The sequence below is a fragment of the Salvelinus sp. IW2-2015 genome, linkage group LG13 (assembly GCF_002910315.2).
Source record: "Salvelinus sp. IW2-2015 linkage group LG13, ASM291031v2, whole genome shotgun sequence".
Classification (NCBI taxonomy): Eukaryota; Metazoa; Chordata; class Actinopteri; order Salmoniformes; family Salmonidae; genus Salvelinus; species Salvelinus sp. IW2-2015.
Window position 1 is genome coordinate 49,054,408 of NC_036853.1, and position 24,077 is coordinate 49,078,484.

Here is a 24,077-nt window from a genome sequence, read left to right on the forward strand (position 1 = left end):
GTAAATGCCTGTTTTTAGAGAGACAGTAAACCTAGCTGGGGGGAATGCATCGATACTAGTGTTAGCGCAAATACATGCTAGCTGTTCCCGTAGACTTCCAGTCAGTGAGCCAACAACTATCCATTTAAAAGCTTGTCTCTGCAAAAATATAAAAACAAATGTATATATATTTTGCGGAGATGGCTAAATGAATATAGAGGAAACACTGAATTCCCCTTTAAAAAAACAGCCCCTTCCCACAATGGTACCACATTCCGGAAGCATCATCATTTGTTGGTGGGGAAAAAATTGTGTAAAGCTCTAAAGCTCTCCACTCTAAGGTTCCACCCTGTTAGGATTATGCACCTAACGGTTGTTAAATGTTGTTAGGAAAGATGGCAAATAAAAGACTAATGTCAATATTTATTTATCTTTGAATAGATTTTATTTTATGTATATTTAGATACATTTGTTACTWATTACAGTTACATAGCCTAATGTAAGTAATTGTAATGAAATGAAATGTGCATAAATAATTGTAATTAGTAATGTAATTGGCTAGCAACAATATATAATCTATTTTCATGTCTTACAAACTCCGGTTGACAATGTTAAAAAAAGAAAAATACAGATGTTTTTTGATTTTATAAAATAAATAGAAAGTAAACTAATGCACAATATTCATTCTTATTATAGGTGTTATGTTTTTCAACCATTTCATACATGGGACAAAAATATAAAATGCAACATTTAAAGTGTTTGTCCCATGTTTCATCAGCTGAAATAAAAGATCCCAGAAATGTTCCATTCACCCAAAAAGCTTATTTTGCACAAATGTTGATCAGTACACAGTTGCACCTTGTGCTGGGGACAATAAAAGGCCACTCTAAAATGTGCAGTTTTGTCACTCAACACAATGCCACAAATGTCTCAAATTTTGATGGAATGTCCACCGGAGCTGTTGCCAGAGAATTGAATGTTCATTTCTCTACCATAATCCGCTTCCAACGTTGTTTTCGAGAATTTGGAAGTACGTCCAACYGGCCTCACAACCGCCGACCATGTTTATGGCGTCGTGTGGGCGTGTGGTTTGCTGATGTCAACGTAGTGAACAGAGTACCCCATGGTGGCAGTGGGATTATGGTATGGGCAGGCATAAGCTACGGACAATGAACACAATTGAATTTTATCGGTGGCAATTTCAATGCACAGAGATACCGTGATGAGATCCTGAGGTCCATTGTGGTGCCATTCATCTGCCGCCTTTACGTCATGTTTCAGCATAATAATGCACGGCCCCTTGTCGCAAGGATCTGTACACAATTCTTGGAACCTGAAAATGTCCCAGTTCTTCCATGGCCTGTATACTCACCAGACACATCACCCATTGAGCATGTTTGGGATGCTCAGGATCAACATGTACGACAGCGTGTTCCAGTTCCTGCCAATATCTAGCAACTTCGCACAGCCATTAAAGAGGAGTAGGACAACATTSCACAGGCCATAATCAACAGCTTGATCAACTCTATGCAAAGGAGATGTGTCGCGMTGCATGAGGCAAGTGGTGGTCACAACAGATACTGACTGGTTTTCTGATCCATGATTTCCTTATATGAACTACAACTCAGTAAAATCTTTGAAACTGTTGCATGTTGAGTTTATTTTTGTTCAGTATAGATGTAAAAAGTTATTTTATTTTAAATCATGTATTCATTATTGGTGTTAGTTCTACCCTGTTATGCTTCATTCTACCCTGTTGTGTTGGTATTTTTATATCAGAATTTAACAATACCATCAAATGTTCTGCATATTTTTGTGGTAACTTGTAGCGATGTAAGGGGTCAGCTAAACATTCACCCCCTTTAGGCTTTTCCTAATTTTGTTACGAACTGGAATTAAAATGGATTTAATAATCATTTTTCGTCAACAATCTAATCAAAATACTCTGTCAAAGTGGAAGATATAAAAATAAATAAATTGGATACTAAAATATATAGTAATCATAGCATAATTATTCACCCCCTTTGTTTAGGCAAGCCTAAATTAGTTCAGGAGTAMAATTTTGTTAGACAAATCACATAAGTTACAAGGACTCACTCTATGTGAAATAATAGGGGTTGACATGATTTTTAAATGACTACCCCTTCCTCTGTCCCCCATACATACAACATATGTAAGGTCCCTCAGTCAAGTATTGAATTTCAAGCACAGATTCAATTATGAAGACCAGGGAGCTTTTCGGGTAACAATAACACATCCGATATGGAATGTCTCTTTAAGCATGGTCAAGTTAATAATTATGCTGTGGTTTATGTATTAAACCACCCAGACACATCAAAGATAGTCATCCTTCTGAGCTGCAGGACAGGAATGAAACTGCTCAGGGATGTTACCATGAGGCCATCAGTGATTTTAAAACTCATTGGTGAGTTTAATGGCTGAGATGGGAGAATTGAGGATGGATCAACACTGTACTGACTCCACAATAATKACCTAAATGACAGAATGAAAAGAATACAAATATTCCAAAACATGCATCTTGTATGCAACAAAGCACTAAAGTAATAATGCAAAAAAACACAGCAAATGAATAAACTTTTTTGCCTAAATGCAAAGCCTTATGTTTGGGGCAAATACAACAGAACACATGACTGAGTAACTGCCTCCTTATTTTCAAGCATGGTAGTGGCTGCATCATGGTATGGATATGTTTGACATCGGCAAAGGCTGGGATTTTTCAGGATGAAAAGATAAAGGATGGAGCTAGCACAGACAAAATCCTAGAGRAAAACCTGCTTCAGTCTGTTTTACACCAGACACTCAGAGGAATTCACCTTTCAGCAGGATAATAACATACGACACAAATCCAAATCTAAGTTGCTTACCAAGAAGACAAACGTTCCTGAGTGGCCAAGTTMMWTTTTTTACTTAAATCTGCTTGAAAATCAAGGGCGAGATTTGGAAATTGCTGTCTAGCCATGATCCCCAACACTTTGACAGAGGTTGAAGAATTTAAAAGAATATTGGGCAAATATTGCACAATAGCCTACAGGTGTGCAAAGCTCTCAAGAGACTTACCCAAGAAGACTCAACGCTGTAATCACTACCAAAGGTGTTTCTAACAAGTATTTACTCAGGGGGGTGAATACTTATGTAATCAARGTATATTAGTGTTTTAGTTTTCATTCATCTTCAAACTATTTTAGAATTTTCGTTCCACTTTGACAGAGTATTTTCAATAAATTGTTGACAACTTACAATGAAATCCATTTCAATTCCAGGTTGTAACACAACATTTAGAAGTTTAAGGGGGGAGAATACTTATGCAAGACACTGTATTGTAATAATTACCATAAGGATCTAGGCAAGAACAAGTATAGTTGAATATTTACTTTACTGAGGTGTTGTAGATAAATAATGACCTTATTCTTCTACTATATTATTGCTAACACACTGTTCTTTCTAAACAAGTCTGCTGTCATCTTGAAAGATTGATCATAGGAGATTTATGTAATATAATAAGTTGTACCGTAATTCAAACAGTACACAAATGTTTCATTTAACCACACCCTATGAGCTATGACGACAACCAATAAGATCCTTTCTCTTCAGTTTATACGGAAATGATCATTGACCAATAACAATTTCCACGTTAGCGTTTTTATTGTCGTTATTTATACGTTTATTAACATCATGTAACTCAAAATATGATTAATTTAACTGCACAGCATCACATTATTTCCCCAGGCAGTGTTTAGTTTGCGTTGGAGACGGGACTTGTTTGATATATGTTATCTACTGTTAGCTAGCTGCTAGCTAACGATGGCTAACTGTATGGTTTTCCACACGCAAATAGCCTCCATCATGGAGGTGCTAGCGAATGCAGCCGTGGCAGAAATCTGTAAACTCGTAGACGACGACTATGCAGTGTTTCGTTTGGAAATAACTAAAAGCCAGAAAGAAAACAGGRCATTGCGGAGGARACTACAGCTACAAGAACTGAAGGTGGCACGGGAGCGCGCAGAAAGGACAACGCAAGAGCGCGTCCTCGCCAGTCATCCCAGTAGTGTCAAGATCCTCGACCAGTACAGAGGAATGGCAAGAGGTACATTTTGCAGAAGACGCAGCCTGTCGCCCCGTTCCCATCTGCCATGTGTGACTTTAGATGTGTTAAACAAAATTGGGTCTTGGTCAGTTTTTGCATAATATGCAATAATTCCCTTGATTTCTTAGCTATCTTGCATAAAGACAAAATATCATATTCTAACCAGATTCTTAATTTACAGCATTTTCTATTATGTACTAATTGAAGACAATATGATGCATGGAACATAATCAATCGATCTATAAATAGTATATTAAGAAGTTATGCAAAGTGTTACATTACATCCCTACCAATTCTAGACAGTGTCAATAGTGTACAATATACCACTGAGCATTGACAGTAGCTAACCTAACCACCTCTTTTCCCCCAGTGACACTCTCAGGTGAAGGACATCTCACTGGAGGCCACAGGAGCTTTGTGAAGCCAGCAGGACACAAWAYMTGGAGWGATGACCAACCAATCACTGTTGATGAGGGGAGTGGAACCTCAACCMAGAAMGTTATCGTGATAGAGGTTAGTGTCATAGTGTTACATAAAAATGACAGTCCAACAAATGTAGCCAGTTTATTTCAGAAAGACTACTCACATGTACATCTTAATTTATCTGTCATAGCAGAGGGAGATTGTGAGACTTGAAAAAGAAAAGGACTGCCGCACGCACACACTTGGAGCTCAGATGCAATAATTTTGTAACGTTTCAACAGCCAAGCTGTCTTCATAATGACAGTGCAGGTCACTAGTTTAGAGTTTGAAAGGACACACACCAGTGTCTGTAATCATAGCCGGCTGTGGTTTGRTTTCATTGGTTAATTTACAGATATAAATAAAACATGATTTTTATAAAGCACGTATGGATTACATATGATCATAGAAATAAACTAAAAAAGTATGTGTCACACCTGCTTGTTGAACATTTMATTCCAAAATCATGGGCATTAATATGGAGTTGGTCCCCCCTTTGCTGCTATAACAGCCTCCACTCTTCTGGGAAGGCTTTCCACTAGATGTTGGAACATTGCTGYAGGGACTTGCTTCTATTCAGCCACGAGCATTAGTGAGCGCAGGCACTGATGTTGGGTGATTAGGCCTGGCTTACAGTCGGCGTTCCAGTTAATTTCAAAGGTGTAAAATGGTATTGAGGTCAGGGCTCTGTGCAGGCCAGTCGAGTTCTTCCACACCGATCTCGACAAACAATTTCTGCATGGACTACRCTTTGTGCACAGGGGCATTGTCATGCTGAATCAGGAAARGGCCTTCCCCAAACTGTTGCCACAAAAGTTGGAAGCACAGAATAATCTAGAATGTCATTGTATGTTGTAGCGTTAAGATTTCCCTTCACCGGAACTAAGGGGCCTAKCCCGAACCATGAAAAACAGCCCCAGACCATTATTACTCATCCACCAAACTTTACAGTTGGCACTATGCACTCGGGCAGTTAGCGTTCTGCTGGCATCTGCCAAACCCAGATTCTTCCGTTGGACTGCCAGATGGTGAAGCGTGATTCATCACTCCWGAGAACGCTTTTCTACTGCACCAGAKTCCAATGGTGGTGAGCCWTACACCACTCCAGCCGACGCTTGGCATTGTGATCTTAGGCTTGTGTGTGGCTACTCMGCCATGGAAACCCATTTCATGAAGTTTCCGACAAACAGTTCTTGTGCCGACGTTGCTTCCAGATGCAGTTTGAAACTTGGTATTGAGTGTTACAACCCGAGAACACAGAATTATTACGCGCAACGAGCTTCAGCACTCGGCGGTCCAGTTCTGTGAGCTTGTGTGGCCTACCACTTCGCGGCTGAGCCATTGTTGCTCCTAGACATTTCCACTTCACAATAACAGCACTTACAGTTGACCCGGGGCAGCTATAGCAGGGCAGAAAGTTTACGAACTGACTTGTTGGAAAGGTGGTATCCTATGACGGTGCCACGTTGAAAGTCACTGAGCTCAGTACGGGCCAATTCTACTGCCAATGTTTGCCTATAGAGATTGTATGGCATTGTGCTTGATTGTATACACCTATCAGCAACGGGTTTCGCTGAAATAGCCAAATCACTCATTTGAAGGGGTGTTCACATACTTTTGACCATGTAGTGTAATTTGGCGACATAGGCTTACAAACAACATTATTTACAATGGATAGCAAAAACGATCCAGGCGGCCTCTCATTTTAATAATAAATCGTCAAGGRCACCCCCTCTCCTAGGGAGGGTGACATGTTCAATGCCGATATAGTGAAGGTACGAAAGTAGAGCTTGTGAGACTTCCCTATGACATTGTTATCCAATTCAACTCATGCACAGGTAATAACCTCTCTTCTTGTGTCAGTCTGTAGATGCAGAGGCTGCTGGTCCTGGGGTCAAGCARGAGAGATCTGAAAGAGAGGAGGAGGACCCACGACACAGCAGAGAGATCCAGAYTGGAGCAGCCCATGTAACCACGGAGGTCCCTACCACCACCGCCCCAGCGCCGCCCAGTACCCGACGTAGCATCACGGAGGTCAGTGGAACGCCGAACGCATTCCTCAAGTCAGAGACAGACACCGAGACTTTAACTGTAACACACAGGCTCTTACACACAGGATCTGACCACAAATCAGACCCAGAGAGACTAGGGCGGGGGAGACTGGGCTGTCCTCCTGCTCCTGACTCCGAGTATTTACCGGTATTTCACCAGAGCCAGAGGACGGTTAATTCCCGTGGAGATGGTGATACGTTAGACACTGGTGTTGATGATCTGTCTTGTTTTTACACTACAGAGATGGAACCTGTCAACATGCACTTGGGTTTAGAGACCCAGACTGATCTGTCTAAAGGGGACTGGAACCGGTACAGTAGTAGTGTATACTCTGAAGGGTGCCTAGATAAGAAAGGGGTGGTTATAGTCGTAGACGAAGTGACTGTGAAAGTGGAGGACGACGTTCCTCTGACACTGAATGCAGACAAGACTCAATTAGGAGAAGGACACTCACAAGGTAGAGATGTCTTAGATTACAGGGAAAGCTTAGAGACTAATCCAAATGTTGCGACCCAGTCCCCTKTACACATTCTCAGGGATCGCGACAGAGTGTCCACGTCGATGGGGCCTTCCGATTCACACGGCCGTGTTGTTTTCGATCAAGTATTGAACTCAAAGGACCAAAGAGCCAAGGCTCAGGGAGGGGAAGCAACATCAGGCAATAGTAAAGAGAAACGGTTCCTCTGCATGTCCTGTAACAAAGGCTTCAGCTGCCTCCAGAACGTAGAGACCCACCAGAGGGTCCATACAGGGGAGAAACCCTTCAGCTGTACCCAGTGTCACATGCGCTTCGCCCAGGCTGGCAACCTTAAGATCCACCAGAGGGTCCACACAGGGGTGAAACCCTTCAGCTGTACCCAGTGTCATATGCGCTTCTCCCACTCGTACAGCCTGAAGAGGCACCAGAGGGTCCACACAGGGGAGAACTCTACAGCTGCCGTAGTGTGAGAAGAGGTTCCCCCAACAGAACCCGCAGAAGATGCACCTGAAGGTCCACATGAGAGAAAGGTTGTTCACCTGTACGCACGGCAGGAAGAGGTTCTCAGAGAGGAGCTACCTCAGGATACACCAGCTGAAAAACCATTCACTCTATAACATAGAAAGTAACCATTCCACAAGATAGCTTCTCACCTTTAGATCAAACCCTKCATTAAAGTCAAAGATGAATTTTCATTATTGTTAGCAGAAAAGAKCCACAGGTGCATTTGGAATAAAAAGGGTAACAGATTTCAGTGTTGAATATTCCTGGGTAGAATATTGCATCCAAACATTGTGTGATATATAAGGTGTATATATATATATGCCTAAAAAGTCTGTTACATTGTATTTGTACTGTGTAGGCTATATGATGGTCACAAATGCCCATTTAATTACTTCCATTCAACTACTTAATTCTTTCCCAAGACACTTTTAATAAGAAAATGAATGCAGTTTATCAAGTTCATGCAGAGCTTTTGTTGAGACAGGTACAATGCCTTCAGCAAGTTCTCACCCCTTCACTTTTTCCTCATTTTGTTGCGTTAGACTACATTTAAAATTGATTAAATTGAGATTGTGTCACTGGCCTACACACAATACTCCATAATGTCAAATGTGGAATTATGTTTAGACGTTTTACAAATTAATTAAAAATGAAAAGCTGAAATGTCTTGATTCAATAAGTATTCAATCCCTTTCTTATGGCAAGCCTAAATACATTCAGGAATAAACCTTTGCTTAACAARTCATGTAAGTTGCATGCTCACTCTATGCGCAATAATASATTTTAACATGGTTTTTGAATGACTACCTCTTCTCTGTACCCAGTACAATTATCTGTAAAGTCACTCAGTGAACTTCAAACACAGATTCAACTACAAAATCCTGGGAGGTTTTCCAATGCCTCGCAAAGGGCACCTATTGGTAGAAGGGTGAAAAAACATTGAATATCCCTTTGAGCATGGTGAAGTTTGGATGGTGTATCAATACACCCAGTCACTGCAAAGATACATGCGTCATTCCTAACTCAGTTGCCGGAGAGGAAGGAAACCTCTTAGGGATTTCACCATGAGGCCAATGGTGACTTTAATACAGTTATAGTTTAATGGCTGGGATAGGAGAACTGAGGATGGATCAACAACATTGTAGTTACTCCACAATACTAACCTAAATGACAGAGTAAAAATAAAAAAGCCTGTACAGAATACAAAATATTCCAAAACATGCATCCTGTTTGTAATAAGGGACTAAATTAAAACTGCAAAAAATKTGGCCATTTGTTTTTACTTTATGCCCTCAATACAAAGCGATATGTTTGTGGCAAATCCAACACCACATCACCTACCACTCTTCATATTTTCAACGTTTTTATCTCTTGCTTGCTAGCTAGCCAACTACGGCTAACTTAGTCACATCAAACAATGCAGCCAGAATAACAACAAAGTAGCCTCATTTGCAAAAGCTGTCTTTTAGTGACATTTATTTGGAATCATCCATAACAATGAGCTAATGATGCGCGATTCCACCTGGCATAGAAAATGTGCTCTCTCGTCAGGACACTTGTTCAGRGGAGCTAGCCAACAACACAGCTAACACAATCACTTCAAACTGAAGCTGGAAAGACAGCAAACTAGCTGCACTTTGTTTCGTTTTACCTGTTTTCTATTGGCATTTCTTTGTACAGTATATATCCATAAAAACTATGCTGAGTCATGATTTCGACTGGCTGAGAAAAGCTGCCTGCCTGTCTCATCATAACTCCCGACCCCTACTTGTTCATTACAATGGGACAGCTGGAGATCGAATTTCAATACTGAAACAATGTTGCAAATGTCAGAGACAGACAGAAAGGTTTATAAAAATCTCCGCTATTGAAAACCAATTGCTAGTCTAAAAGAAATGGAAGATAATGTCTAGATGCTTTTTACAGTGGAGATCAAGTTTATAAATTGTCTGGCTGAGCTGATGAGACAGTGGATTGTGCAGTGAGATGGAACAGAGTAAATAGGCATTTTAACGTCATAGTTTTAGCCAGTGGTAACTTCTGGAATAGACACCGCCTGGAATGCAGTTTTAAACAATCAGCGTCCAGGATTAGACCCACCCGTTGATTAATGATCAACAACCAACTTGACAGAGCTTGAAGACATTTTAAAAGAATGTGGAAGTATTGTACAGTCCAGGTGTGAGACTCAGTACATCAGTTTAACATGTATTGACTCAGGGATGTGCATACTTATTTAAATTAGATATCTGTATTTCATTTTCAATAAATGTGCAAAAATTTCTGAAAACATGTGTTCACTTTGTCATTATGGGGTAGAGTGTTGTCACGATACCCGAATTTTGACTTCGATATCGATACCAGGTTTAGTATCACGATACTTGACACCAAAACGATACCACAAAAAAAGGCGTATTTGCCAAAGTCATAGAATGGCACATGATCCAGYCAGATCAATTCAGATACTGCTCTGTTCAATCGTTGGGCATCGTTTGAGTTCAATATCATTACATTTTTACGTATTTYYTTTTAGAGACAGCCATGTATGCATTAATTGAATCAATTATATTCAAATGGTMTTTTTTTACCAATCTAACTAGAAAACAACATAATGGTAATCATTTATTTGAATGGAAAATCTGTATTGATACTGGGTAAATCAAGATGTAGCCTAAGTCTATTCACAATACAGGTGAATGCATATTATTCAATAGGAGTGTGTGATGCATTGAGTAATTGAGGTTGTTTTCCTTTCCATTTAGGACTTATTTTATTGGCAACTGCTAAGATAATTATTTTATTGTACTGATTAACAACATTTGCATAGAAGAAGCACTCTCTTCTTTTATAAAAGAAGTGAGTGCACTGTCTAAGGAATTAATGTCATTCGTGAGGCAGAATGTCGCTGTAATCTGAGTTTGTTGCTATGAAATCGAGTGAAAACCAGATGGGAGGCAAAGGAAGGAAGACAAGTKCATTTGTTTTTGTTGGCGAGGGAGACAAAGTGAATTTAATAACGTTTYTGGTGACAATCATCTTTGAAATCAGCATATTTTGCATCATGGTTTGCATATCACAAACAAAGAACTAGGGTAGTGAATTCAGCTGTAAGCTAGCAAGGAAATGTAGCTTAATTAAAGCTGGACGCTACCTTGTCTAAACATCAGGTTGTTACCATGGTTACTCCATGGCTTATCAGTCTGACTGAAGTCGCCATACAAAAGATGCAGTAGTGTCTACAAGCCAGAATGTTGAATAAAATGWATTGTATTTTCAATCTCTTAACACAYTGCACCTGATGAACAATATGTCAACAATAGCTGAATGTAACCGAACATAGTCTCCTCGCAATCAGCTGTGGTTCGGTTAGGATCGGCCATATTGTGCAAGTGTTTGTCATGTGCAAATTTGCATCTGTATTGATATTAAAAACCGGTAATACCAACCATAGACCAGCGTACTGAAAGTCGGGCTGATAACTCTTCCCTGTGGATATTTTGTCTCAGATTACCTCCTACATAAGGACAAAATCAGAGGACAACAGGTAAAGTAAGTTAAATATACATTTATTCAACATTCTGACTTTTGTGATGGTACTGTTCAGGAATGCTGAACTTCCATGTTAGAAACGAGTGTGTAAGTATCGTCTTGCATTGTAAACGTGTTCTAGCCTGTTTAGACATTGTTTTGCGAACTGTAATGAACAGTTTCAACATTTCTACATGTCGTGGTGCATTATTCAAGTGTGTTAACTTCTGTGCAGCATAAGGTAACACACTTTAGCAATGAATAAGTGGAGGAGGCTCTTTGCGCTATAATGAGGCTGTGCTGACTTGATCCTCTCAATCACGTGAGACACATTAGACCGAAGTACCGGACGTAACAAATTGTAGTGCCGGACTGTTTATTATTTTTTGTGTGTGTCAAAAAAGTTCTGAGATTTCGGTGTACCATGCAGTACTAATGGGGTATTGTGTGTAGATGGATGAGGAAAAAAATATTTAATCAATTTTCAATTCAGGCTGTAACACAACAAAATGTGGAATAAGTCAAGCGGTATGAATACTTAATGAATGCACTGTATGTGTGGTTTTCATATGATGTATTTAAAACGTGTTTGTTTAATAAACACAAAATGGGACTTTTCAAATCAAATCAAAGTTTGTCACGTGCGCCAAATACAACAGGTGTAGGTAGACCTTACAGTGAACTGCTTACTTACAGGCTCTAACCAATATTGCAAAAAAGGTATTAGGTGAACAATAGGTAAAGAAATAAAACAACAGTAAAAAGACAGGCTATATACAGTAGCGAGGCTACATACAGACACCGGTTAGTCAGGCTGATTGAGGTAGTATGTACATGTAGATATGGTTAAAGTGAYGGGTTGGCGGGTGGGACACAATGCAGATAGCCCAGTTAGCCAATGTGCGGGGGCACTGGTTGGTCGGCCCAATTGAGGTAGTATGTACATGAATGTATAGTTAAAGTAACTATGCATATATGATAAACAGAGAGTAGCAGCAGCGTAAAAAGAGGGGTTGGGGGGGCACACAATGCAAATAGTCTGGGTAGCCATTTGATTACCTGTTCAGGAGTCTTATGGCTTGKGGGTAAAAACTGTTGAGAAGCCTTTTTCGTCGTTGATCAGGCCTACCACTGTTGTCGTCTGCAAACTTAATGATGGTGTTGGAGTCGTGCCTGGCCATGCAGTCGTGGGTGAACAGGGAGTAGAGGGGACTGAGCACGCACCCCTGGGGAGCTCCAGTGTTGAGGATCAGCAAGGCAGATGTGTTGCTACCTACCCTCACCACCTGGGGGAGGCCCGTCAGGAAGTCCAAGATCCAGTTGCAGAGGGAGGTGTTTAGTCCCAGGATCCTTAGCTTAGTGATGAGCTTTGAGGGTACTATGGAGTTGAACGCTGAGCTGTAGTCAATGAATAGCATTCTCACATAAGTGTTCCTTTTGTCCAGGTGGGAAAGGGCAGTGTGGAGTGCAATAGAGATTGCATCATCTGTGGATCTGTTTGGGCGGYATGCAAATTGGAGTGTGTCTAGGGTTTCTGGGATAATGGTGTTGATGTGAGCCATTACCAACCTTTCAAAGCACTTCATGGCTACGGACGTGAGTGCTTCGGGTCTGTAGTCATTTAGGCAAGTTGCCTTTGTGTTCTTGGGCATTCTAGGGAGTATTCATTGATTCTTTTAGCATACATCACATCTGATCTCACCCTATTCTGCATACACCGACAGCACTTTATAAGCATAAGGATGGGTAAACACTCTGCTTAAAGTGTTTATTATCTGTGTGCGCACGTGCCTGAAGGAGTGTGTCTGTGTAATCTGTATCACCGCTCTCTTCCAGGAGGAGGRKGGTCCAGAKGTGCTGCTGGTAAAGGAGGAGGGGTGTGAGGAGGGTCTGGGGAACCCTGAGGKGACCATGGTCATGGACAAACAAACTACACCWCCTCCTGAACCCAAAGAGGCACCAGCTGAGCAGCACAGGAMCACACACAGTCTCACTGAGGTGAGTCCACTGTAAACTACTGTCTGAATGGTATTAGGTCAGGGTCTGTATCCACAAAGCCTCTCAGAGTAGGAGTGCTGATCTAGGATCWKTTTTCGATCATAATGAATAGGACTATGTAGACAGGTGGGGACCTGGGCCCGGGCCCGTATTCACAAAGCGTCTCAGAGGAGAAAATTGGTCGTAAGTGCTGAGAATAGAAACTTTCTACTCTTATGGGTAAAAATAAAATCTATGCATGAAGCCTCTTTAGTCATAATTCACACCTAGTAGACAGATATTTAGGACACCTCATGAGCGGTCCTAACCCGTTAAGAGTTACCAGCAAGTGTCTTGATAATAGAAAAATGCAGCGAGTCGGTGGTTCCTGCGTCACATGCAATTGCTTTGTTCAAATGTTTTGATTATTTATGGATCGATCATATAGAATTATCTAAATCTACATGCAGCAGTATCTCTTGTGCCTTTGACAATGATTTCACATGAGTTCCTATTTCACATGATATGCCTAAATACTTATGACAAGTAGGCAAATAAATAAACATGTTTTTCTATCGATTATTTAATTACCTACATTATGCCATTTCAAGTTATCCCTTTGGAGCGCAATATCACGTTGTTCAAAAAGATGCCTAAATTGGACCTACCTATGAATGTGTTTGACGAAAATGATAGACCTTTCAAACGATTTGAAGTTGTTAAATGGGGGTGAAGAGTGTGTTGATAACGGTAATRTTGTCAAAATTCTGCCTTTAACAACCATCAGAATTGGTTAAAAAAAAGTTTATGCATGCCGATAATCAAGAGAATTGATCGTGTCAGGTGAAATGATACAGTATCAAACKWTTTACCATTGCAACATTAAGATGTACAGTCACATTCAACATGGTTGTCTGAGGCGTGCTATAGAGTTCACAGCTGGCGATGCCTCATTGTGATTGTTGCAAATGATGGGGAATAACCAATGTCAATGGGCCTCATCACCATCTTTCCTTTGCAGTGCCTCAAACTGTTGTGATTACCAGCTGAGAAACTTTTCAGAGTTGATTTTACTCCTGGCTCAGAGTTTGTCTGGGCAGTGTCTAAACATCATCCTAAAACCTACTCTGAGCTGGGAGTTATTTTTGTCTTAAACTGGTTTTAGCAGAATTCCTAGGACCTTTTCTGAGATGCTTTGTGGATACGGGACCTGATCCTAGATCAGCAATCCTACTCTGAGACTCTTTTTGGATACATGCCCAGGTCTTAATTCATTTTGTCTGAAGTTTGGGACCATGCCTTTTGAATTATCAAACCATTTTAAAGTGTCAAGTAATCAAATCAATTAACACATTTGCTTAGTATAAAATCAACTAACATGTTTGCATAGTACTCACAGCAATCCCTCATTGCCCAATCAGATGATGCTCCATAGCAGGGTGCTCATATCAGATTTCTTGATCCAACATCCTCTCACTCTGTATCTCTTACAGTCAGTAGACATGGAGGATGGGAAGCCTGATCTGCTGCTGGTCAAAGAGGAGACAATAGAAGATGRACCAGAGAGCATTGATCTGCTGAGTGGACTAAAGATGGGGGAGCAAGGTAAGAGAGAAATACATATAGCCTACATACAGTAATAGAATAGTGATGCACCTGGTTATTATTCTTTCTTCCAGCCGGTGTCTATTCCACAAGTTACCACCGGCTAATTCTACGACGTTAAAATGCCTATTTAGTCTGTTCCATCTGACTGCGCAATCCACTGTCTCATCAGCCCAGGCAGGGAAGTTATAAAGTTGATCTCCACTATAAAAAGCATCTAGACATTATCTCACATTTCTTTTAGACTAACATTTAGTTTTCAACAGCGTTGAATATTGTTTCAATATTCAAATTCTATCACCAACTGTCCCATAGTAATGAACGAGTCTGGACGAAAGACAGGCAGGCAGCGTTTCTCAGCCAGTCGAAATCATGAATCATTATTTAACTAGGCACTTTTTTAACAAGCGTGAGCACATTTTCTATGCCAGGCGAAATCGTGCCTCATTAGCTCATTGTTATGGATGTATCCAAATAAATGTCACTAGAAAACAGCATAAACAAATGCAAATACAACTACTGTTGTTATCCTGCCTGCACTGTTTGACTTGACKGTAAATTAGCCATAGTTGGCTAGCTAGCAAGCAAGGGATAACAACGTTGCCAGCCAGTATGGCAATTTAGAACAAACGACTGGGTCACGTCTCTAGCAACCGAACCAATAGAACGAACGACCAGCCGGCTTGGATAGCAACCCCAGATGTGTCGGGACTATGTCTTGTGGAAGGATGAAATAGTATGAATAAATTGACCCCCCCCCAAAAAAAAATGAAAATATGTCAATCGTTATTTGAATATGTTGGTAACCAAGGCATTCCTTCAACTCTCCCGCTCTTCATCTTGTGAACAGGAACGATTCAAGCTACTAAAACAAATAATTGGAAAACGAGACTCTTWCGTTGCGCCAACTAAACTGTCCCATAGTGGTAGAGCGTGCTCRCCCCCTGGACGTTGTGTACGGAAGTTTGTATTTGYTATCATAAGTTTCCTAATCAAACAGTTCCTTATTCTTCAGTTTGCTGGAGTAATGAGTTAGAAAGCGATCAAGACGACGATGGCTAAGCCGGGGTCGTGATCATGCCCCCAGTCATRCGGTTATAGTATAGTTTGTYTCGGCTTGGAACCGGYGGCCCTTGCTCGGAACAGTCTGTGTGCGCATTGCCACATACTGCATGCAAACTCCCTGGAAAGACGTGTAGCTTTCTTGAGGAAGCTTGGAGTTACCGATGGCAACTTTCCTTTCCAGGATTCTGGCATCTGTTGAAAAACGAGGTGCAGGAAGCGGAGAGGCACTTTAGGCTGTTGTCGGGAACAGGTGGAACTAGCCTCCCAGCAGGGACATGGTGAGCCAGCTGGTTCAGTCTACCACGGTGACATACAGTGCCCAGGTTTGGATGATGACTTGGTGTCCCTGGACAGCTCCGGGGGTTTCTCAGGTGACAAAGAGGACTTAGTTCCAGGACAGCCATCTCACGCTACGGGAGTAGCGGGGGAAACCCTGGTATCCAACGCATCGTTCATAGAACTGTGCCGCAAGGTGGCTATGCGTTTGGAGGTGAAGTGGCCGTGTTCAACCCCACGTCAGAAGACATCAAGGTTTGGTGGGAAGTACCTGCCCCCAGTGGCTGCCACAGTCAAGCACGACCTGCTCCTGTTTCCCGATTTTGTTGAAGAATTGACGACAACCTGATCCAGCCTGCATTCAGCTAAGCTGATGCTGCATGGGTGGTACCCCCTTCATGGATCTGGAGGGGATGGATTGGGCGGGGCTGGTGCGCACAAGCCTCTAGTCTATAGCAAGCTAGCTGGCTACCTAGCCTGTTGGATAACAAGGGTGTGGCTAGTGCGAATACTAYGCGCCCTAACAAGCACTGTCGCTCAGCTGGATAAGGTGTATGCCCGATCCCCGTCGTCTGCCATTGCTTGCGGACCTGGGCACGGCTTTGGATGTAGGAGAGCCCCACGCAGAGCTCCTGGATGAGATTCATGTTACATTTTTAGATTTTAGTAAATTTAGCAGACGCTCTAATCCAGTGCGATTTACAGTAGTAGTGAGTGCATACAGTTTCGTACTTTTTCATACTGTTACGTCCAACTTTATTCTGCGCATCGTTCTGGCGCTCGGGAAGAACAGGGGAGCTACTGTGGTGGCACAGCGTCATCTTTGGCTGATGCTTTCGAAGGTGCTGGAGAGGGACAGACATATATACCGCGATGAGCCCATTTCTCCTATGGGGTTGTTCAGTTCGGCCCTGGAGGCCCGGTTCAAGGCCAGAAAGAAGCAGGAAGAGGCACTGCACGGTTGTCTTCCTTTGGGATTGCAGGGGGCCGTGCCCAGCACCAGGTCGGACCTGCCTGATTGCCGCCCCGCTTCCAGGAGCGAGGTGAGATGGTCCTGCTATGGCGCGGAGAAGGAGACAGCCCCCGTGCACTTAGCTCGGGGATGGGAGGTGGCACGGGATCGGGTCCTCCCATGCCAACTGCYCCAAACACCCGTTCTTACAACAGTTACCCCAAGTGGCAAGGCCAATCGAGGTACGTCACGGATTGCATTATTCATTAGACCGGTCTCTAAACCCCATTGCATTATTAATYTCCTCTGAAAGTGGCSCTTTGTGTGTTTAAAGTGGTGGAAGTCATTGAGTGTTGTAAGACAGCAGGTCTAATTTACAAACCCATGGTCAATACTATCCCGGGACTGTCCACATCAGATGCTAATCGGTAGCCTAGTTCATGTGTATTCTTGGTTGGGGAGCTCTGGAGTTTCACAGTTGCGAAAGCCTATGGTCGACATGTTCTGTTTCAATGAGTAAGATCATGTTATTCTCACAAGTCCTGTGAATGTTCTTTTGGGTTTGTCTGAGTTGAGTACGGAAACCTATTTCATATTGACCTGTGGGGMTTCTCACCTCAATAACTGTGTTGTACCCCCTTGTACCCCGTCCTATATTGTGTCTTTAACTACTTAATTTTCCAACTTATTTAGTCTAGTAAATAAAACCTTGAATTAATTATGTGACATGGAGTTAATTTGTAAGCGATTGGGTTCTTGTGGTTTCAGAGCTTGATGTAAATTGACTAATGATAAGTACTGATAGTTAATTCAAGGGTCTCTCTATATCCAACCCTTAATGGTGCCCCTCTTAGATTAATTTGGATAGGATAACCAAATTAATAAAATAAATCTGATAAGTTAATTATTCCATTAATTAAATCAGTAAATTATCTTAATATTAATTAGCCAAAAGTCACAACACCACCYWAACTGGTCGATTCAGGGAGGGTGTACAGATACCACGTGGAAGTCCCCAACACATTTAGCCGAAGCCATGAGCAGGGAGGTTTTTTAGGTGGTCTGTCATGGGCCGTTTCATTTAGTATTCGTTGGGTTCGGCTTGGGCGTGATTATATTTCCCCATAGTATGTTGTACCGAAGTTGACTGACTGAAAAGAAACGTAATGTCAAGACTATAACTATTGTTCCCTGAAGGAGCGAAATGAGGTAGAACACCTGTTTGGCCCCGTGCCGCCCGTTCCAGGGCTTGGTGAAAAGCGTTATTAAATTGAAGTAATGAATCTGAGTCTCGCGCTTATCATCTGTGGAAGGCGGGGCTTCCAGCTAGGCGCAGATTTCATTGACCTTCTCAGGCGTGATTGTAGATCCTTCAACCGACTCCCCGTAGTATGATGTACCTCATTTYCCTCCTTCAGGGAACCGTAGCTATAGTCATAATGTTACATTTTCTCTGCCATGTTTGAAAAGTCTATTTTGTAAACTATTCCTGCAGGTGGTTGGCTGGAGGCTAACAGAGGAGACTGGGTGGCCATCTTGGATTCCCAGACCGGTGCAGCCAAGGACCTGGGGAATAACATCACTGAGCAGGCCAGGACCAGAGACGACATAGCGGAGGTCAGTGGATGGGACAGCGTCCTCAACTCTGGGCTGGGGATCAACACTGTTAACCACAACCAGAAACCAACAGTCGAACACAAAACAACAACTGAACTTAGTCTCCATGACAACAGACTGGCTGAGATCAGGGCGATGCRTAGAGTTGGTCTGCGTGGACGGGGAGGTGTCCGTATGCAGCTAGAGAGAACAGACATTGACTCGGCTAGCAATGATCCGTCCTGCTCCTATAGTTGTGATTCAGAGAGACTGATGGTGCCTCAGGTTAACCCCCTAACAGGTGCTGCCTTCAGCCTGTCTTCTATAGGATCTATCAACTGGAATATGGACCCTGCGACAACACAGACAATCCCTGGCCTTAATCCTCCTCACACCCTCCTAATGTTAAACCAGACCTCAGACAATGCAAGTTCCTCAACAATAAATGGCTACACAAGCCCATTGACAAATGACCATAGTAGAGACAGAATCAGTAAAGGTGGCAGCGCCAAAGAGAAGCGCTTCCGGTGTTTGTTCTGTGGGAAAGCCTTTAGTTTCCCCCAACAGGTGGAGATCCACCAGAGGATGCACACGGGAGAGAAACCTTTCGGCTGCCACCTGTGCCGGGCCTGTTTTTCCCGATCGTCCCACCTGAAGAGGCACCAGAGGGTCCACACAGGGGAGAAACCCTACAGCTGCCCCCAGTGTGAGAAGAGGTTCTCCCACCAGCACCAGCTAAAGATGCACCTGAAGATCCACACGGGAGAGAGGCCGTTCGCCTGTATGCACTGTGAGAAGAGGTTCTCAGAGAGGAGCTACCTCAGGATACACCAGCAGAAAATGCACAGGGACCATGTATAGTAATATGTAATGTAGAACTAGATAGTTTGTTTATAGAGGGAACTGGACAAGGTGAACTGAGGAAAGGATGAGTATGATGAGGCAGAGTAGATGATATGGTGATGGTTGATGTGATGTTGTCTGTAAAAATGCTTCACTGATGAAAAGTGACAACCTTGTCCTGTTTGATGGTGTTTTATAATGAGGAAATGATAGTGCCTTAATTCATGTTTACTTAACATAAACGAGTGACGGTGTGTGTAATGTAATGTTGAACCTTTCCCAAAGTATTCTAAAATTATTTTTTATCAAAGTGAGGGTACCAGATTTACAGAAAAGGTCAAGTGTTACCATAGTGGGAAGTTATTCTACTTGTCACATATTGTTTTGTGAAATAAAAGTACTGTACTTCACGTTATGTATGACCATTTTGTTGAAATTAAATACAAAATTGACTTGCTGACTGACTTTGTTATTTTTCTATCATTGCAGGGACTGGGTTTTCCTAATGAGTCTAACCAAAACATTATACTTAATTCTTCAATCAACACATATGGATTTTTWWWWAATAAACTCCAATGGCTCCATATTGTTAGGTACCTGAATCACAGTGTTAGAGATGGGCTTGACTGTGGTTAACATTTTATAATATCATGTTTCTGTGTCTACAGTAAAGTTTATTATATAAACCTTTATATGTTCTTCTGTACAATTWGTGKTTACAGTCTGCAGTCMATGAGGACCTGCTGATATCTGGCRTTGCTGGTAGGAGAGACTGGACCTCTGAAGCGGCTGGTCACAAMMCCTGGCTCTGGATCAGGAGCCGTTCCTTCCCAAGTCGGAACTGGGACCGAACCACGATGGACAGAGACTCTGTAGTGGGCAGTAATATTTGACGTGTATATACAGTATTTATATTATAAATACCTCACATGCGACTCGTAATAAGACTAAGAAGTTAGCCTATTAAAATGTTCACCATGTGCAATCAAGTATTATGCCTTTAGCTGACTAAGCTCAAGGAATGGTCATGAGAATGGAATTCTAAATTCAAGTATTACTTCACTTGAATGGATTCACCTACAAGGCATAAAGCTTAAGTAACAAAGCATTAACAAGCATTACAAGTCATTATTCTAWGCGTGGTCAKAGAGAAAGGGAGAGAAAGAACTAGTGTAGGTATCTCACCACAGCAAGTCAGGAACATAAGAGAAAAAACAATGAATCTAAGACCCTTTTATAAGCTTCTGAGTTGTTTGGATTCAAAAACTAAGTTGTTGACCAATAGTATTACTGTAAATTTAACCTCCAATCAGATATCAGAYCTACAGGATGTAACCTCTGCTTCTCAGAGGTGAGACAATGGGGGTTGGTGAGATCAACACAGAGGAAATTCTTGCATACAGTTGATAAGAATTGTCACTTCGTGGCTGAGCTGCCCTACAACTCCACCACCACACGGAACACAACCAGTGGACAGAGGCTCCAGTCTCAGTGCAGGAATGGAGCAGGGCCTGGGGCTGATGGAGATAGACCCTTCTGTTCCTATGATACAAACACCACAGTATCCATGATGAACAGAGCAGGTCACCCTGGGCTTCAGMCTTCACAGAGAGTGGTGTGAGACCCCCCATGGTGGTAGTCTATCAGMAAATATGGATTTTCCTTCAGAGTATTGTCTAATGCCTGTTGACTGGGTTCAGAGAAGGCCTGGACCTGGTTCTAGCCTTCCTCAGCTGCCTCGGGGTTACCCCACCAATACAGAGCGTCAGTATGGGCATTCACCACACGGTACCTAGCCTACAACACAGCATACAATCCCAACAACACCCAAACAATGGCTAGAGGGAGCTCAAAGACTAACCACCTGAGGGTGGTGGCTCCTGCTTCTACCTCCTCTGGTGTCATTGGGTTACAATGTGGGAGGCCGAGCAYTAGGACGGACGCCGACAACCGTACTCCTGCCCCACGTGTGGAAAGCTCTTTACTGAAGCGAACTATGTGAAGAAGCACCAGACCGTTCACACCAAGGAGAGGCTCTTCAAGTGCAAACTATGTTACAAGAGCTTCTCCTTCCTGAGTAGCCTTATCAGATAATAGGAGTGTTCACAATGGGAAGAAATCGTAGCAGTGTGGCTTGAGATGTAACACAGGGGAGGGATCTGGGAACCATTCTTTAGCTGACATAAGTATAGTTATCATGTGAAGTGTCTTGGAGTAAGAGTTTAAGAGGGTAATTAACCACATACCCTCATTAACTTGTCATTTGAAACAGTCAACCTATGCTCGAACAAAGACAATTGAATATTTACCTTACCGAATTGATATAGATGGAATAAAGGTATTCCATTATTTTATACTTTATTCTTGCAAACAATGTTCTTTCAGGGAAAAAAAAGTCTGTTCTCAGCTTGAAATAGACTGATCATAGGAGATTCAGGGCTTCATTTTTTTTACAGACCTAATGCAATGGTAAATCTTAGTGCTGGCAGTAAAATTGTGTATCAGAAATAGAGCCATTTTCACAACCGGAATTATGGGCGCAGTAGCTGGCGGTGGCGCAAAAGGGCTGGGTTTTGATGAATGTAGGTGTGTTGAAGCTTGACCCCGTTTGTCAATAGTTGCCACAAAGTCAAAATGGCCATATCGTAAACATTCATGAATTTTTTTGTTTTGCTTTTTGGTCTTAATTTAAGGTTAGGCATAAGGTTAGCAGTGTTGTTAATGTTAGATTTTAATAAGATAAATTGTAGAAGTGTGCAACTGCAGCCCGCAATTCAGGTCATTTCTACATGTGCTGTTTTTGATTGGCCAGGACCTGAAAAGACAGCGAATAATTGTAATCAAATTTTTATAAGACTAAACAGGAACTTGTTTTAAATAGGCTGTCTAAATAGTTACAGGCACCATATTTGCTCCCCTTGGGCATATAATATTATGATAACGAAGGGGGGTTTTACACGCATCCAAACTTTTCACAGGAGCTGGAAAAATATCCAGTATAAAAGAGAAAGGGGGAATGTCAACTCACCTTTACAYTGCTCCCAAATATATACACTACCATTCAAAAGTTTGGGGTCACTTAGAAATGTCCTTGTTTTTGAAAGAAAAGCAAAAAATGTTGTCCATTAAAATAACATCAAATTGATCAGAAATACAGTGTAGACAATGTTAATGTTGCAAATGACTATTGTAGCTGGAAACAGCTGATTTAAAAAAAAAAAAAATGGAATGTCTACATAGGCCCATTATCAGCAACCATCACTCCTGTGTTCCATTGGCACATTGTGTTAGCTAATCCAAGTTTATCATTTTAAAAGGCTAATTGATCATTAGAAAACCCTTTTCCAATTACAGCTGAAGTCAGAAGTTTACATACACTTAGGTTGGAGTCATTAAAACTACAGACTGGAGATTCAGGTTTGTAGGCCTCTTTGCTCGCACACGCTTTTTCAGTTCTGCCACAATTTTTTTTATAGGATTCAGGACGGGGCTTTGTGATGGCCACTCACATACCGTGACTCTGTTGTCCTTAAGCCATTTTGCCACAATGTGGAAGTATGCTTGGGGTCATTGTCCATTTAGAAGACCCATTTGCGACCAAGCTTGAACTTCCTGACTGATGTCTTGAGATGTTGCTTCAATATATCCACATAATTTTCCTACCTCATGATGCCATCTATTTTGTGAAGTGCACCAGTCCCTCCTGCAGCAAAGCACCCCACAACATGTGCTGCACCCCCGTGTTTCACGGTTGGGATGGTGTTCTTCGGCTTGCAGAGCTTCCCCTTTTTCTTCCAAACATAACAATGGTCATTATGGCCAAACAGTTCTATTTGTTTCATCAGACCAGAGGACATTTCTCCAAAAAGTATGATCTTTGTCCCCATGTGCAGTTGCAAACTGTATTCTGGCTTTTTTATATGGTGTTGTTTTGAAGCAGTGGCATCTTCCTTGCTGAGCGGCCTTTCAGGTTATGTCGTATTAGGACTCGCTTTACTGTGGATATGGATACTTTTGTATCTGTTTCCTCCAGCATCTTCACACGGTCCTTTTCTGTTGTTCTGGGATTGATTTGCACTTTTTCGCACAAAGTACGTTCATCTCTAGGAGACAGAACACATCTCCTTCCTGAGCAGTATGACGGCTGCATGGTCCCATGGTGTTTATACTTGCGTACTATTGTTTGTACAGATGAACGTGGTACCTTCAGGCATTTGGAAATTGCTCCAAGGATTAACCAGACTTGTGCAGGTCCACATTTGTTTTCTGAAGTATTGGCTGATTTTCTTTGATTTTCCATGATGTCAAGCAAAGAGGCACTGAGTTTGAAGGTAGGCCTTGAAATACATCCACAGGTAACCTCCAATTGACTCAAATTATGTCATTTAGCCTATCAGAAGCTTCTAAAGCCATGACATATTTTTCTGGAATTTTCCAAGCTGTTTAAAGGTACAGTAAACTTACTGTATGTAAACTTCCTCGACTCGGAATTGTGATACAGTTGAAATAATCTGTCTGAAACCAATTGGTTGTGAAAAATTGATATGGCTGTCGATGTGCCACAAGAGTAAGATTGGTCGGGTATAGCGGACTGTGTAAAATGACTATACAGTTTTTGTTAACAAGAATTTTGTGGAGTATTTTGTTTGAAAAAC

General features: G+C 41.9%; 1 protein-coding gene across 1 annotated transcript in view; it reads left to right on the forward strand.

Annotated features, from left to right (window-relative positions):
• The window catches only part of LOC111971731 (uncharacterized), an 82,139-nt gene that overhangs the window by 12,691 nt on the left and 45,371 nt on the right, over nucleotides 1–24,077 (forward strand). The window contains 8 exon segments of the mRNA XM_070446026.1: nucleotides 1,001–1,067; nucleotides 3,796–4,084; nucleotides 4,455–4,597; nucleotides 6,410–6,580; nucleotides 12,945–13,106; nucleotides 14,579–14,690; nucleotides 18,479–19,439; nucleotides 23,732–23,753. Of these exon segments, the coding sequence (XP_070302127.1) occupies nucleotides 1,001–1,067; nucleotides 3,796–4,084; nucleotides 4,455–4,597; nucleotides 6,410–6,580; nucleotides 12,945–13,106; nucleotides 14,579–14,690; nucleotides 18,479–19,439; nucleotides 23,732–23,753 (1,927 nt within the window).